The sequence below is a fragment of the Morone saxatilis genome, unplaced genomic scaffold (assembly GCF_004916995.1).
Source record: "Morone saxatilis isolate NCDOM2014 unplaced genomic scaffold, NCSU_SB_2.0 Contig22, whole genome shotgun sequence".
In the NCBI taxonomy this organism is placed as follows: Eukaryota; Metazoa; Chordata; class Actinopteri; family Moronidae; genus Morone; species Morone saxatilis.
Window position 1 is genome coordinate 12,658,866 of NW_023339785.1, and position 15,891 is coordinate 12,674,756.

The following is a 15,891-nucleotide window of genomic DNA, read 5'->3' on the forward strand; positions in this document are numbered from 1 at the left end:
TTTTTTTTTTTTTTACATTTTATATTACCTGATATTCCATTGGTACTGGGAGTTTTTTCTAGTAGAATTTTGTAAAGTCTATGGTATAGCAAACACTTCAAGTATATAGCTCCTAATGCATTCTATGTACTGTATTGACTTTTTCTATTTTTGTTATGACTGTGACATGTTTGAATTTATTTGATTATTCTGATATGTCAGACCTCCATTATGAGTATTTGTAAAATTATGTACTTTGTTGTACTATTTTTATTTTTACATTTCTTTGGTATTGAAGCCGATTTAGCCTGACTGAAATAAAAATCACTTTGAAATACGTGTCCATTGTAAATGCTTTAAATACATCATTTCTAGCATATTGTGTTATTATAATGCATAATCTATTCATATTTATATTTTGATCCTCTGCACTGCAGATTTAAATACGGGGCATCGGGTGGTTTCTGTTCACACTCCCAAATAATTGTAAAGATCAGCTACAGACGTATTAAGACATACTGAAATAGCTTGGAACAATAATGTGTGTCCAATATGTTTTTAATGCAAAAAAAAAAGATGAATTTCTACATAACGGCATCTACTCATTCTACCTCAATAAAAATTCAGGAATCTATGAATATTTCTGAACTTTTCCTCACCTTCCGGTTCCAAGTGTGTAGGAAACTTATCTAGAACCAGTGCTTGAGTTGTCTGCTCTGGATGGAAAACACAATTCTTATATTCAGGTGATTATACACTAATGAAAACATACTTATTAATATTATATTCTATTTCTACCAATAGATCCTTATCAATGTTACACACTGGACCTTGAAGTATAATCAAATCAATCAAATCAAAAATGGAGGAACACAGCTGTAAAATGTTTAAAAAAAATAATTGTGGACAGTGTGGAGATAAACCCATTAAGTGTTAACAAAACAAAAAACAAGTATTAAATATGTACAACATTAAACATGGATGTTGTTTTACATCTACTTCCTCTTATTTGCCACGTAGGTTGTGTTTGTCTTCCACAGCTGAGGATGAAAATGCTTTCAGGGACAAAGGTTCATATGATTATAAAATGGTATTATCAATGTGTTTGATTAATCTCAGGGAAAAGATCTATTCTGACAATCATCATTCTGTGTGTTTGTGGCAATAGATGAGTCTGCAGGTCGTATGACCATGTTACCTCTGATGTAGATGAAGTCCTCTAGTCTGACCCAGCAGAGACCCACGTACAGTATACAATATGTTCTGTGTGAATCTTGTGAATATTCATGTTTTATATATATTTCTTGAAAATGAAGAAGTAGTTTTTCTGTAGCTAAAAGGCGTCAGCACTGTTGTCCTTCCTTTGATGTATTGTGTAATGACTGCTCAGTAGTGTTTATATATTGACTGAATATGTTCTGAAAGCATCGTTTGATTTTGAGCGCAGATAAAATGGTTTTGAAGCAGTTGTTTGATTTTACCTCCTAGAGTCAGGTGATATTTTGTGATTGTAGTTTGAAGCTTTGGTTTTGTTTAAAGTTTTGAGACAAGAGTGTACGTTTTCAAGAAATGTGTCTTTGTGTGATTCTTTATGGGGTTGAGCTCCTGGCAGTGAACAATATGACATTATTTTTTCATTGAAAGTGTACATTACCTGCAGCATAAAGCTAATCTATTTCCTCACATGAACTATCTGCTCTGTACTGGGATCAGGTATTAATCACAAAGACAAAGTGTTTCAGAGGTTAGCAAATAAAAGTGCATTCTTCTTCAGTACAACTCAAACTGGTAGGAAAATTTAGTGCTTTGGTTAGGTTCCTCGTGTTGTGCTCAAATTCACTCAATCACATTTATTTTAAGGTCCAGTATGTAACATTTAAGGAGGATCTACTTTCATAAACTGAGTATAATAATCATAGGTATCATTTCATTAGTGCATAATCACCTGAATATAGGAATTGTTCTGTTTTTGTCACCTTAGAATGAGCTGTTTTTATCTACAGACACATTTCTACAGTAGAACAGAGCGGACAAACACTAGCTATAGATAGGGCCTTTCACGGTTCTCCTACACACTTCACAGCCTGCTCTCATTCCTCATACAGACGCCAGCCGCTGCAATCTGCAACTTCCCCGCTAGATGCCACTAAATCCTACACACTGGTCCTTTACGTGCATGCGAAAGAAATGTCAGAAAAGATAACAATTAGAGTTTGAATCAGCATCGGACAGACTGACGCAGGAGAGAGACCTCACAGAACAAAACGATTTAATTGCACTCAACAACATACACTCAAAGACTCTCTCCAAACACAGACATTCAAAAACACCTTTGCGGCATACAGTCGCCTTTGTTCCAGCACAAAAACACCACCTCCGTGCTGAGAAGCTATTCAGGAAAGAGAAGGGGGGGGCCTACATTCTGTACAAGGCCAAGACAACAGTGGCTTAGTGCAATTATCTGGAGCGTGATGATCGGCCATGCTATGCTGTTTACAACTACAGACACAAAGGCGTGATGAGAACGCAACATTAGTAACTGCACGCACTGAGAAGCAACTATATAAACTTACACGTATCATCGTCTGGTCATTGAGGTTACTTGTGGCAGTCGTAAAGTATTAATAGGTAAACTAACACACTTCTGGGGTTCCTTATACAATATTCTTGGTTTCAGAATACAAACTCAATACTTTATAAATTTGTTGTGAGACATAGTGCATTATCAGTTGGCTTTGATTTCACAAAATCTGGGCTGCTCGGTACAAAACTATGAAAAATACTCGTTTATCAAAGGTAAACAATGCAGCTTTCAGGCAGCCGTCGTCGTGGTGACGCTGCTCCAACATGTACATCCACCGTGAAATGAAATGAAAATCGGTCTGTCCCTACAGTTGACTGAATAATGGCAGCAGAAGGTGGAAAACCAGTCGGACCACTTGTTTGTTGTTTGTTTGTTGTATGACTGTGCGTGGTGAGTGTGTGTGGGTGTCCTCTACAGCCTCTCGAAGCCGATAGAGCAGAGGAGGAAGATGGCGTAGAGCAGAATGAGGCAGAGTCCCAGCCTGCGGTCCAGCCTCCAGCAGTTCAGATGGACACACAGGACCTGAGGAGGGATGGACAGAAAGAGAGAGAGCGCTTCATTTCCCGTTGCACTGGCCTAAATAGAAAATCCCCCGAGGACAGGAAGTCGCCGGGGCTCTCGGGCCATGACGGGAAAAAAGATCAGGTAAAGAAAAACAAGGTGGTTTTTGCTCCTGTCGCACTGTGACAAACGATTTGATTAAATAACTGAATGTTAACAGCGACGAGCAGAGATGATGAAGGTGTACTCACTGTGAGTATGACTGAGGCCAGTAGCAGAATCACTGAGTACACCAGGCCTTTGCTGTTGATCGTCACCTAAAAACCAGAGATGAGTAAACATGAATGTTCAGTTAAATCAGTGTCTTCAGTCCTTCTTTGAATTGTAAAACCTGCTGACTCTCTGGCCTAAACAGGGGGAAAGTTGGACAACCCCCACAAGGATGTTGCTTTGTTCTTAGCACGGGTCGGGGATTGTAAGGCAGAGAAAGCGGTTGGTGTTACCACTGATCCGTAGCTGACTATGAGAGTCCTCAGCGCCCAGGGGAAGCCCAGACCCAGCAGCACGTCAAAGATATTACTGCCAATGGAGTTGGACACAGCCATGTCGCCCATCCCTGCAACATTTCACATTCAGATAAACACAAAATGGAATTCATGTGAAAATATGTACATTAGACATCATAATGTATCATCATTAGAAGATACATTATAGTGTCACAAGTTTGCAGAGCCATTTTCACTTTTACATTGTATTAATCAAGGATATCTGTAACTCTGAGAGGTAGACTCAGCCACAGTGGCAGACAGGTTTCAGGCCTCTCTGGTTTAACCAGTGTTGTATCCCTCATGCTCTCTCCCCCCTAACTGTGTCTCTCTTGTGCCTCGAGATCGTTCCTCCTCCTCTGCCACCCTTCTTGCACCTACACTCTGCTCATGCCATCCACCCTTGTTATCCCTGCAGGGTTATTGAATAAACCCTCTTAACTTCATTGTACCTCTGTCTGTGTCCTGCGTTTGTGTCCACCGTGTAATACTGTAACACCATAAAAGTGTTGTGTTGTAGAAAACAACCCACACATCAAACTTCCATTAAGATGGAATATAAAGGTGATGATGGGCTGATGTTTTCCAGCAAGAGAGACTAAATATGGTAGAAACACACAGCAGTTTTTCTAAAAAAAATGTTGTGATGCATGTTGCAATGTTTTGCAGAGAAAGTGAAAAACACAAAAATATATTCGTAAAAATCAGAGGCAACTTGCAGTCGGAATAAAATCGCTAGTTTGGTGACGTATGGCTCAATGTTTTGCGATGAGTACTGCTATGATTGGCGAGTTTTAAACCGCTGTTGATTCCAGCCTCTGATGTGGTTTAAAGCTCGAGAAAAAAGCTAGTAAATGGACCTTCAGTCTTCTGTCAAACCAGTATGAACCTCCACACTTAACATTCTGACTTATATTTGTAACATAAATGTTGGTGTAAATGGTTATAATCAACAGTGTCAACACACACAAACACACACACCTTGTCGAGCGACGATGAGGCTGGCTATACAGTCAGGGACACTGGTGCCGGCTGCCAGAAAAGTGATGCCCATGATGACTTCTGGGATTCCGAGTGTGTAGCTGATTATGGTCACCTGGACAGACGCACAGAGGAAAGAAGCTGTGTGTTTGTGCGTGTATAATATATATAAGTGTGTGTGTTTTGCCGGTGCACTAGTGTGTTTCCTACCATCCAGACCATGAGGTAGGAGAAGAGAGCTATCCAGAGCGTGGAGGACAGGAAGGTGAGCAGGTACCAGCGCTCCCACCGCGGCAGGCTACAGTCGGGGACGGTGCAGTAAAGCAGGACGCTCACGGGCCAAGAGAGCAGCCACTTCAGACGCACACACCAACCATCTGAAGAACGCAGACACATACACGTGTTTCTCCACAGGGATCATTACAGATTCATCTCAACTTCTAAATGATTCATGCGGCACGGCGCTGTGTCTGTGAGCCTTCATCCCCGTTTAATTAGCTCCATTAGCAACGAATCCTTCTCCAACACTGGAAAATATCACACGTAGGTGGAAGCAGAAGCTTTTTATTCCTCCGCCATAAATGTTTCCAGTTAGAGAAAACTCATTTCCTTTGTTTTTCCTCTCTTCTACCTGGAGTCATATTTTTTCTGCCTGGTGCAACTGTCTAGGGTGTTACAAGGAACTTCCCCAGGGGACCAAGAAGCTATTGGGAACGTTATCTGCATTTTTACAAAAGGATTCAGGGACTAAATTTAGTTGCAGGTGCCAAAATAGTTCCTGTTGAGGAACCGTCACAGCAGAGACGTTCATGACATCAACTCAACATCTGCGATGCATCATCTGATTCATCTTATCTTCACCGTTCTTCAGACTTTTAGTTCCTTTTCATTGTTTCTGGAACTATTTGATCAAAGTGTCAAAATCCAGTTTGACATAGATTCACTAAATATAAAGTCTAATGTCTTTCTGCAGTAGTTGTTATGTGTATGGGCGGTTCTGTGTTGTAGCTGTTTTATCCACTAGTTGTTCTCGAGGAATGAAGCAATAAAAATATGAATTCACTTAGATTCATTCTAATGTTAGTCAGAAAAACTTCCCTGTGGCCTCAGAGATTTACTTCAACCAATAAAAGTATTCTGTGAAATAAATTAAAACCCCAGTTCAGCCTCTGAGAGTCCGTTTTCATTCACTCACCTGGCAGGACGAAGGGCTTGAAAGGAACGTTCTCATCCTCTCCTTCCTCCTGCTCTTCCTCCTCCTCCTCTTCCTCTTTAGGCTGCGCTCCCCCGCCCGTCTCTCCCCCAGTCTCTTTACCCCTCTCCCTCTCTCCCTCCAGCGGCTGCGTGTCTCCCTCGGCCACCGTCCCGTTCTCCCTCCCCCCCCACGGCCCGTTAGCGCCCACGCCTTCCTCCCCTGAAGCTCCCCCCTCCTCCGGGCCGACCCGGGCACGAATCAGCCTCTGTCTCTGCGGGTGGGGAGGGATTGTGGGGTGAAGTCGGATAAAGGAGAGAAGGGATTGGAAAAAAAGAAAGAGGAAAGTGAAATGACATGAAAAACACTGCAGTGGACTTATGTAAATGACTTCGTCTGACTGTAGCTGACGATATGAGAACTGGCAGGAGGAGTGATCAGGCAGCCAGGCGCATTCATCAGTGGGCATTTGGAAAGCATTGATCAGGGGCACGGCACAGAGAGGCGGGAAGCACTGGCAGTCGCACTTTAATTTGGCACTGGAAAAGCCAAGCACACATGCAGGAGAGCGGAGAGTGGAGAAGCAGATTTGAAGATTGAGTTTCTTGGGGGGCCTTTTGTGTTTGGGATAAAAATGTGCATTAGGCAGCAGTCTGTGTGTGTCTGTGTTACTTTGTGGGCTTATCAGATGACGTCCGTCTAACGACAGCAAACAGACCTGAAGCACAAATCAATCCTCCCATCGGTTTGTCTACCAGCAAACCTTCTGTACAAAGACTGAGCTGTGCGCGGTATCTTACTATATCGATCATTACCAAATGTAACAAATCAATAAGGTAACAACCATAAACAAATAATATTATCACCAAGTTGAAACGGTAGCCTCTAAACTCCTATTCTCCTATTATTAAACAGCATTTTGATCAAGTTGGACATGTTAACTTTTTAATACAATTATTATTTCATGGTAAATGGGTCATATGTTAGCTTGTCAGTTAGTTTAGTATAATCAGGTATTTCCCACTCATCATCAACTGCATGAATACTAACTACGAGATTATTACACAGAGCAAAACCCCCCTAAAACTTTCAGCAGTTATGTTAAAGCTTGTGATGCTACATTGACTTCCTTTTATTGGTGCAACCCAACTGAGTAAATCACTGCTTTGAAATAAATTAGCTAGTAGTTACTAAGAACTTAAGGAGGACTTTACGACACAAACTCGGGACGGCTTTACGAACACACACAAGCGTGATCCTTCATTAAATTTACAGAACTTTTACATTTTTTAAAATGTGGCACATGCACATTTAATTACCCACCGAACTAGCCGAAAAAAAAAAAAGAAAAAAAAAACCCAGGGGAACTTGGCTTTATGTTGTTGAGCGCGTGCAGGGTACCTCATTGATGATCATGCGTCCTGCCATGCGCAGGCGGGTGAAGGGGGGGAAATGCGGGGTGATGAGAAGGCGGAGGCTTGCCTCTGAGAAGGAGAGTTGGTGGGGGTGCAGGTTAAGCATCTCATCCACCATCACCACCCCTGAGTCCTGGCCAGCCACTACACATGATTCTGGGGAAAGTTGGGGGGTGGACAGAGGTTAGCAGGAGATAAAAGTGAAAAGGAGAGGATAGTTTACGCAGAGAAAAGAGGACAGAGTGATGGAGAGACATCCATCACAGTGCTCCAGTTCTATTTCAGCCTGTTGAAAATCCACAGGGGAACAGAAATGGGTTTGACTGGCAGCCTAAACTGTGTCACTAGGTCTGTTCAGAGACGGAGACTTTTTGATGTTTTGGATGGACGCATGCACTTGCACAAAAACAAGCTCTTGCACCTGGCTTCAGCGGCACCATGTCATTGTCACAGTCTCCGATGCTTCCGACCGCAGTGGTCCGCCGCAGGCTGCTCAGACACGGCTGACCTGCCCTGCTGCAGTGTCGCTCTACCAGGCTATGCAGAGACCTGTTGAACCTACACAAGAGACAACACACACAAACACACACACAAAGATATTGTGTCTTTTGTGGGTACAGAACGGGCGGTGGCTTGATACCAACGTTGTGGAAATGTGAAGAGGAGACTCACTTCATGATAATTATGTAGATTCCATACATGGAGATCAGGATGATGGTCTCCCACCTGAAACACGCAGACAAACGCCAACATAGATTCAGAAGTACCACCATTACAGTGACATCAGCTATCTTACAAACAACAGAGGCTGTAAAGAGTTTCATTACAGTCTTACCACATGACTTTTTCATCGTAGATCACCTGCAAATAAAATCAAAATATACTTTATCAAAGGGACATAACAAATTTGATTGATTAGCTCATATCAGCCATTATATTGACTACTATTTGCTCTTCACAGATATATCAGTATCTGCGTGTTCCAAGAAATTGCAGCACAGATATGTTTCAGAACTTCTCTCTACTGGTACTGTGCTGTAATACTGTAGTTTGTGGTCTTGCGAGTAAGAAAAAATTACAATAGAATCCACTTTATTTACTCCAGTCTTTCAGGCTTGACTGGCAGGTATAGGCTGCACTTCATGTGTAAAGCAAATTGATTGATTGCCATTACAAAATGAATTCCCTGCCAAACAGAGAAAAAGAGCCCGGTGTGAATGTTGTGTTTTTACTGGAGGATTTCTCACCAGGATGAGCACCACTATGGAAAGGATGTAGAAGACAGAATCACGAAACAAAGGCCACCAGCTCAGAATGATGGGCTGGAGAGAGAAGACACACATCAATATATGACCACTGTCTGGGCCAGAGGGTTTGACACTGGCAAGACAAAAAAGTAATTTGTTCTCTTTTAGTTCAGAAAAGCTGAGGTTAGTCCTCCTTTTAGCTTCAGGGTACCTGTCCAGAGAAGATGCCACAGATACCGATGATGACCAGGATGTTAAAGACAGCTGATCCTACAATTGTTCCAACCCCCACGTCTCCTTTTGTGATAAACACCCCTTAAAGACACAGAACAAGAAAGACTGAGCCAAAAATCATCAGCAGAAATTTATTTAATGTGACAATCTGGAAGAAATGATGGATGGCGTCTCCCTCCCATTCATAAAAGTGCACACAGTTAGACATACTGTCTTTCTCCTCCGAGTGGAAATATTGCATCTTCTATTTATAAGCACAGGGGCTGGGCAGATGTCTTTTATCTTATGCTACTGATTGTGGAATATTTACTTCATATTGCCTACAGTCACTCCAGTTCTTATCAAAGCCAAACCATTTTTTTCCTTTGTGAATAAAATATATTATTTCAGAGGCGATATATGAGAAAATATCCTTAAGCCACATGGATGTAGAAGTTTTCAGTCTTTTAAGTCATGTTTTTAATAAACATTTGTACGATGATTTCCGCCTCTGTTTTATAGCAGTTTTCAAATACTGTGAATGAGCCTGATAAGCCTTTTTTTATCTAAATGTTATCATCTAAATCCACATTTACTGAAACAATACCTGCTTTCTGAAGAACAAAAAACGTGTGAGAATATCTGGGCCACGGAAGTAATTTGCTGGTGAGCTGGCACACCATCAAGCTAAATGAAAGGCGCTCTTCTCGTTGTCTTTCTTCACGCCTACTTTAATGCCTAAAATTGGCCAATCATGCTTTTGCCTACATACACTCAGACCTCATCAGGTGAAGATGCATGTGAGTGCACTTAATTGGAGCGCTGATGGAGCAACCGTTGGGCTAACGATTAAAGGGAGTAACTGAAGAGCATCGTACTGACCAATCAAAGAGGTGAAGAGCTCGGGGGCGGAGCTCCCAGCTGCCATGAAGGTTGCCCCAGCAACATCCTGACTGAGCTGAAGGTTCTAGAGGACGGACGTAAAAGAGTTTGAATAAATTAAATGATAAAGCTGGTGGTATTTTTCTTATTGACAACAAATCCCAAATCAGTGGATTGATCCTACTGCCACGTGCAGACACCTGATACAGCCATAGACCTCCATCGTTGTCTCCAATGAGCCACACTGTTGTACTGGCTGATATGTTCCTTTATTACAATGAACATTGGTACTGTAGTTATCTGATAATAGTCTCCAACAAATGCACTATTTACTCAATTTAAAAACTAAACAATAGATTTGTAATTTGTTATTCAAGATGTATGTCTTCAGTCAGAACAAATGTCCTTGGGGCTGGAGAAGGTCGTGACAGATAGACTAATGCATTGTAGTTTGTCTTTTAGTGGGACATGTAGACAATGAGAAAAATAAAGAATACCTCCATTCTTATCTTAGAAAATGAAAATAAACAGATGCTTTCATACCCAGAGATCCAAACAAGTGTTTTATACCTCAACAAAAAGACTTTATTGTATTCTCAACCACATGAGATGTGTCTTTAATTCATACCTCTGATACTTTTTCCAGTGATGGCACAAAATAAACATCACAGATGATGGCCAGGGCGTGGAACATGTAGACAGCCTGTGAAATACAGGAAACACATGAATGGCCACATGACTTATACAGTGTATGAACCAAATGAAGCTTCTTTCATTTCCAATTTTCTGGCTTCAGGCAGAGCTGATACTCACACAGAGAACATGAAGGAGTACCGCTCCGTGTCTCCTCTGCTCCAGAGTAAAGACGTCTTCGGGAAAATCACTGATAGCTGGAGGAGAGATGGACAAAGAGTAACCCAACGATGCATACAGTGACAGAAATCCAATAGCAGATTAAGTGATTAGTTGATGCACAGAAGGAAAACAAAAAATCTGCAAGTATTCTCATAATGAATTAATCATTTAATGTCATGTCAAAGATTCCCCAGTTCCAGATTTGTTGCTTTTCTGTCTCTCCACTGACTCCCTGTCACTTTAAGAACTGATTCAAATGTTTTACTTCAAAACAAATACAACGTATTACATGGTCATGTTCCTCTGTATTCCAAGAAACTGTTTGACCCCTGAGAGGATGCTCAGGTGTTCAGGGACTTCAAGGCTGAAAACTAAAGCTGATCATGCTTTTGCTGCTGTTGCTACTCGACTCCCACAAAGTGTCAGAGATGCTAAATCAGTGCCAAAACCTTTGGATTTTACGCCATCTTACTGTTTTGTTTTTGTAATCTCTGACTCTTCTCCATCTTTCCCTTTTCTTCTTCCTGTAGCACTTTTTAAGTACTTTGTGAATTAAGTTTGTGTGCTATTCTTTGTCTTACTGTGACTGTAAACTCAATATGTCAGTTTTAATGAATCTAATGAAAATGCCTCTAATCAGTTAATGAAGAAATATAATCAGCAGATGAATCGCTAATGAAAACAATCCTTATTTACAGCTCCAACCAGTCACTTGGGCACGCATTTAAATGGTGTGTGTGTGTGTGTGTGTGTGTGTGTGACTTTTCTTGGACGTCTGTTCAGTTGTATCCCCTAGCAACAAGGGCCGAGACGGCTTGAGGTTAAAGTGGTGCCACAATCACGTGATTAAACCACTTCAGTTGCATTATAATTGAGTTTTTCACTCCTCTTCTGACTTCACGCTAGCTTCAGCCAGGTATTCATACTGACATTCTTTTCCAACTCTTTCCAAAAGCCCATCAGTTCCTATAAAGTCCACCTTCAGAGGCACTAAATTTGGCCGATTTAGTCAATGCGTCACCATCACCCTCCTTCCAACTGTAAGGGAGTGAGGCCGCACTGTCTTGCACATAAGCTCCAACAAATGCCACGACTCACTGCACCATTAAAAAAAAAAAAAGAGCTTTTATTATGAGGCAGTGCGAAACAATAATCTGAAAAGCTGCCTCCCAAGCGACTTCCCCTACAAGGTTTTCTGATTCAGGATTCATAAAACCTCCACTGAAGATGAAGGTCACCAAAAAAGTGTGACAACAGTAGATAAGAGCCTGCACAGAGGCAACATTGTGCAGTCAGAAGCTAACATGGATCACATGTAGGCATGGAGACACAGATATACGATGACCTGTCACATGATCAAGCAGTGTATTTTTATCATCAAGAACAAGATGAAGCTCTTGGAAATAACAGTATGGTAATTGGAAGAAAACATCTTTGAGGCACTGAAGTTAAACTGTACTGTATTTCCCAGAGGCAGTGCAGTTTTTTCTTCTTCTTCCAACCTCAATATATGTAGCTCAGCGTCTGTAATTGGCTACAAAATCTCTTCATCTCACATCAGACTGTAAGATGCTGTCACTGTTTCTCTCTCACCAGCCAAATAGATCCAAGCACACGCGAGCGATGAGAGAATTGCTGATGAGAGGCTACTAATCAGCAGGTCATTACGACAGGGCAGCCACTTTGAACAGCCCCAGATGCGGACGCCATCCAACCACTAATACAGCATTCAGTTTCCTAGCAACCGGGTCCCCTCAAAGGCCTAACTGTGTTTAAACATCTAGATGTGCAGAGTTTGAAGAAATGAAGGATGAGGCGCAGACGTAGATCGATGCACAGAGGAGATAGACTTGGGTTTAACGGATTAATAGAGATAGGGCTCCACACACACACACACACACACACACTAGTGTTACTTAAACCATCACTGTGACTTCAGATTAACCACTGTATTAATTCATATCTAGACCTGTTAATGGGTAAAAAGAAGTCCAACTCTATACACTCACAAGTAATTTTTCTATTATTGTAAAAAGAAATTGTCTCTTCCGTCTCACACACAGTAAAATATCTCACCAGATTTAGAAATACTTTCAGTCTGGTTGTTGTCTTCTTTCAGCTGGATCATCTCTCTCTTAGAAAAGGAGATGTCGTGATCCACAGTGGGTCCATGGGAGCCTAAAAAGAAGGATCGACATATAAATACATCCACTGATAAAACATATGACTCATTATACCATAAAGACAAGTTTTGCATAACATTTATCCAACTTCAGGGTATAACCTTTCTCTAGTAACTGTGCAGCTACAATACTCCGTTACTAACTGTATTATTACTGCAATATAACATATAATGCAATTTACATACAAACAGACAACACAACTAACGGATGGAGTTCAGTGGAGACTAAATTAGGACAGTTTTATGCATTTTGTGAGAAGCACCTGTAACATCATTGAAGTGAAAGACCCAGGCGGCTGCGAGCAGACCGACCACACAGACGCAGAAACGCGGGAGGAGCCGCGTCTGCCTCGGTCTCCTCGGCGCCTTCATCCCGCCAGCCGCCGCCGCTCACCGGCTCTCCGCTCAGAACATGCCCCCGCTGGCTGTCGCTGCTGCTCTCTCCGGTCCTCCGCTTTCACACAGGACGCAACTGGCCTGTTGCTTTCTTCTGTTTTTCTTCCCCCGATTGATTCTCTTTCAGCTAGTTGAGCTTCGGGCTCCATCCACGGTACAGGGGGGGGTTTGATTGGGCTCGGCCTGTCAGCAGCATCTCAGCAACCCGCTCCAGTCAGTGGGCACCAACGCAGCATCCACATCCACAAGCTCCAGCTCCAGCAGACACGCACAGACAATGAATCACCAGCCAGCAGCTATACAGAAATAAAGCTCGATTCAGAGCGTCCACACATCCCCGCTGCCCTATATCTGATCCACGCCCCCACTCTTTACGATGTTCCGTCTGGGAGGAGGTTGTTTTCCTGGAGTCACAGACAAGACCACCAGGGAGCGACTTCAGCTGGGTGGGGCGACTGGAGAGAGGCATGGAAGCACTTCTACTGGTGCATGTGATTCAAAATGTGAACATGTCATTTACAACATGAACAACGTGGACACTGGGAGAGACTGTAATAATAAGGGGGGTTACAAAAGGGTTTTAAGTAATGCTCCTGCTGGCAGACTGGACTGTGTAAGTTATTTAGGAGATTGTGGAGGCTGCTAAAGGGCTTCATTTTGTGGTCACTACTAATTTGGTGTAACTACACTTTTTTCAACATCAGGGCACTAATGAGTAAAGGTAATGTGCGGGTGTGTTCATTTAAAATAACTAACAACTCATCTTAAAGGATGGGAATTTAGTCAAGTGCATTTTAAGACAATACTCACATGGCCATACATACAGTGAATGAGTTATTGGTTGCTGTAACTGCTCTCTTCTTTACATTTAGCTAAAGTTAATTAATAAATCAAATGCTTTCGTTCCACTTTTGTCTTTTTGGTACAATATTCCTTCTGTGGTTCAACAGGAGAAACAACTACAGCAAATAACTTTTCGGGTGTACATACAGGAATGTGAGTGTTGTTTTGAGACTGAGTTGAGTTAGTATACAATTTTCCTTCATTGACTTTGGTGCAATTTTAGTCAGATGTGTAGTGGGCAAGAGAAAAATGTAAAAAAAAAAAAGTTATATAAAGATTGGGTTGAACAATGTAAACAAAACATTGGTCATATATATTATGTATATATATATAATATATATATAAGTTTGGTTTGATTTACAGTAAGTCAGAAACAGTTTTACAAACAGTAAACAGTAAATGATCCGTTCTTCCTAGTCAGACCTGCTATATTGGATTTTTACTGATATTGTTTCTAGTATTTAATCTAAAAAGGAAAACATCTGTAAGATTTAAATTACATAATACACAAATCCTTAATAAATCCACTGCACTGCAAATTTCATGTGGTATTTTTCAAAGAAATGAAATATTTATGATAAAAACTTCAGCCTTATGCTCTGTCGAGTAGAAAACATGTTCAGCTACAGAAAAAGCCCACAATCAGCCAGATAAATGGAGTTAACATATTTATAAGAGATCAAATAGGAGGTAGGGCGCCGTAATGCACAGTGCAGTAGGGCTGTAACATCAGGCGTGCACTGCTCCACAAGGTGTTCATGGAAAAAAACTCTGAGTTTCCCGCACAGTTTCCTGACGCCACAAAGGCCAAAACCGTGAGAACGAAGAGGAACAGCATCAACAGTCCTGCTCTCTGGAAGGCTGTCTCCAAGTTACCTGCACACCTTAGACGATGGACGGTGACGAACAAGAACACGCAAAGATAAAGAAATACAATTATGATTATTAATACACACAGAATAATCTTGTTATAGCTTTCACACTTCTTAAAGTCTATCAAAGCTGTTTTATAAAGGGAAACTGAGGTACCTTTTGGTCTGAAGGTCTACTGTGAGACTTTGAGGTTCCAGCAGCTCCTCAGCCTCCTTTCCCCCCTGCAGACAGTCACAGACATCACTAATCTCCTCATTTCTAAATCTACAGTCAAGTACTGACAGTTTTCATCTGTGCTTTGTAGTGGCACACTCTAGTGGTCACTTGTGGAAGCACAGGATGTATAATCATTTCGGAAGATGTGGTTTTTGGTGCTGTTTGAACTGTGCTGCATTATACAGGGGGGTGTTTCTGCTATTTATCCTACAATCATTGATATAAATAGGATGGATAAAATAACAGAAAGACCTGTCAAGTTCAACAGTCTAAAACACAGGAGGGAGAGGTCATACAAGATCTTTGGAGTTTGACATGCTGGGTTTCACTTCAGCTGAAGAGATGAGCAGCTTAATTTCCTCTGCGAAGGACAGAGGGGGACTGAGCGATCCTTCCTTTTGTCCTATTACGTCACTCAAAACAGCACTGAAAACCAACAACAGACGCACAGCACAGTATGAATGCAAACAGATGACTCAGTGTACGTTCTGATATTCATTTGAAGGATTCGGTGCGTCAGGGTTACAATGAGGCTTCATCCTTTGTGTCCTCCAACTGCTTCGTCAGCTCCTGATTTGTCAGCCTGAGATCCTGCAGCAGAGGAACATGATCTGACAACAAAACACTTCATCTGATAGTGGTTTATAGCTGAGTGAGTAATGTGCATGTAAACAGGGACAATGCTGGACATTTGCTCCTGTTATCTCTTCTTTACAATTGCAGCTTGCATTCTGCAAATTTGTTGAAATGGTCCCCTGAACATGTGCCATTAATCAACACTGTGAGAACACAGACACTCAGTGTGTTCTGTCTGTTCTTTTACTGATGCAGTGAGCCAATTTTACCCTTGTATCTCAGTTTAAAGAAGCATTTCACCCGTGGAAACATTAATCTTTATTGAAAGTGGGTTATATATGTAGTCGAAATGTAACATAAATTTTGAATTTGGTGCCTATTTGACCGAGAAAAGAGTGTTTGTAGTCTCAC

At 41.6% G+C, this 15,891-nt stretch overlaps 1 protein-coding gene across 1 annotated transcript; it reads right to left on the reverse strand.

The window, feature by feature from the left end:
* Positions 1 to 1,960: 1,960 nt before the first annotated feature.
* Positions 1,961 to 13,904, reverse strand: slc24a6a (solute carrier family 24 member 6a). Its single transcript, XM_035669328.1, has 17 exons — positions 12,840 to 13,904; positions 12,471 to 12,572; positions 10,353 to 10,429; positions 10,168 to 10,242; positions 9,540 to 9,624; positions 8,656 to 8,759; positions 8,445 to 8,519; positions 8,033 to 8,058; positions 7,870 to 7,923; positions 7,619 to 7,755; positions 7,184 to 7,353; positions 5,786 to 6,056; positions 4,801 to 4,967; positions 4,591 to 4,705; positions 3,568 to 3,680; positions 3,316 to 3,381; positions 1,961 to 3,085 (listed from the first exon to the last, which is right to left on the reverse strand). Exons 1-17 carry the CDS (start codon positions 12,946 to 12,948, stop codon positions 2,975 to 2,977), a joined length of 1,857 nt encoding a protein of 618 aa, XP_035525221.1. The 5' UTR covers positions 12,949 to 13,904; the 3' UTR covers positions 1,961 to 2,974.
* Between the last annotated feature and the right edge of the window lie 1,987 nt (positions 13,905 to 15,891).

Bases quoted from the DNA above. Each gene is read 5' to 3' on its own strand.
- slc24a6a (XM_035669328.1), bottom strand. From the start codon at position 12,948: ATGAAGGCGCCGAGGAGACCGAGGCAGACGCGGCTCCTCCCGCGTTTC. The intron at 8,760-9,539 runs GTCAGTACGATG...TGTGTCTTTAAG, and splicing joins GCTCTTCACCTCTTTGATTG to GGGTGTTTATCACAAAAGGA. The intron at 3,382-3,567 runs GTAACACCAACC...TCTGGTTTTTAG, and splicing joins TAGTCAGCTACGGATCAGTG to GTGACGATCAACAGCAAAGG.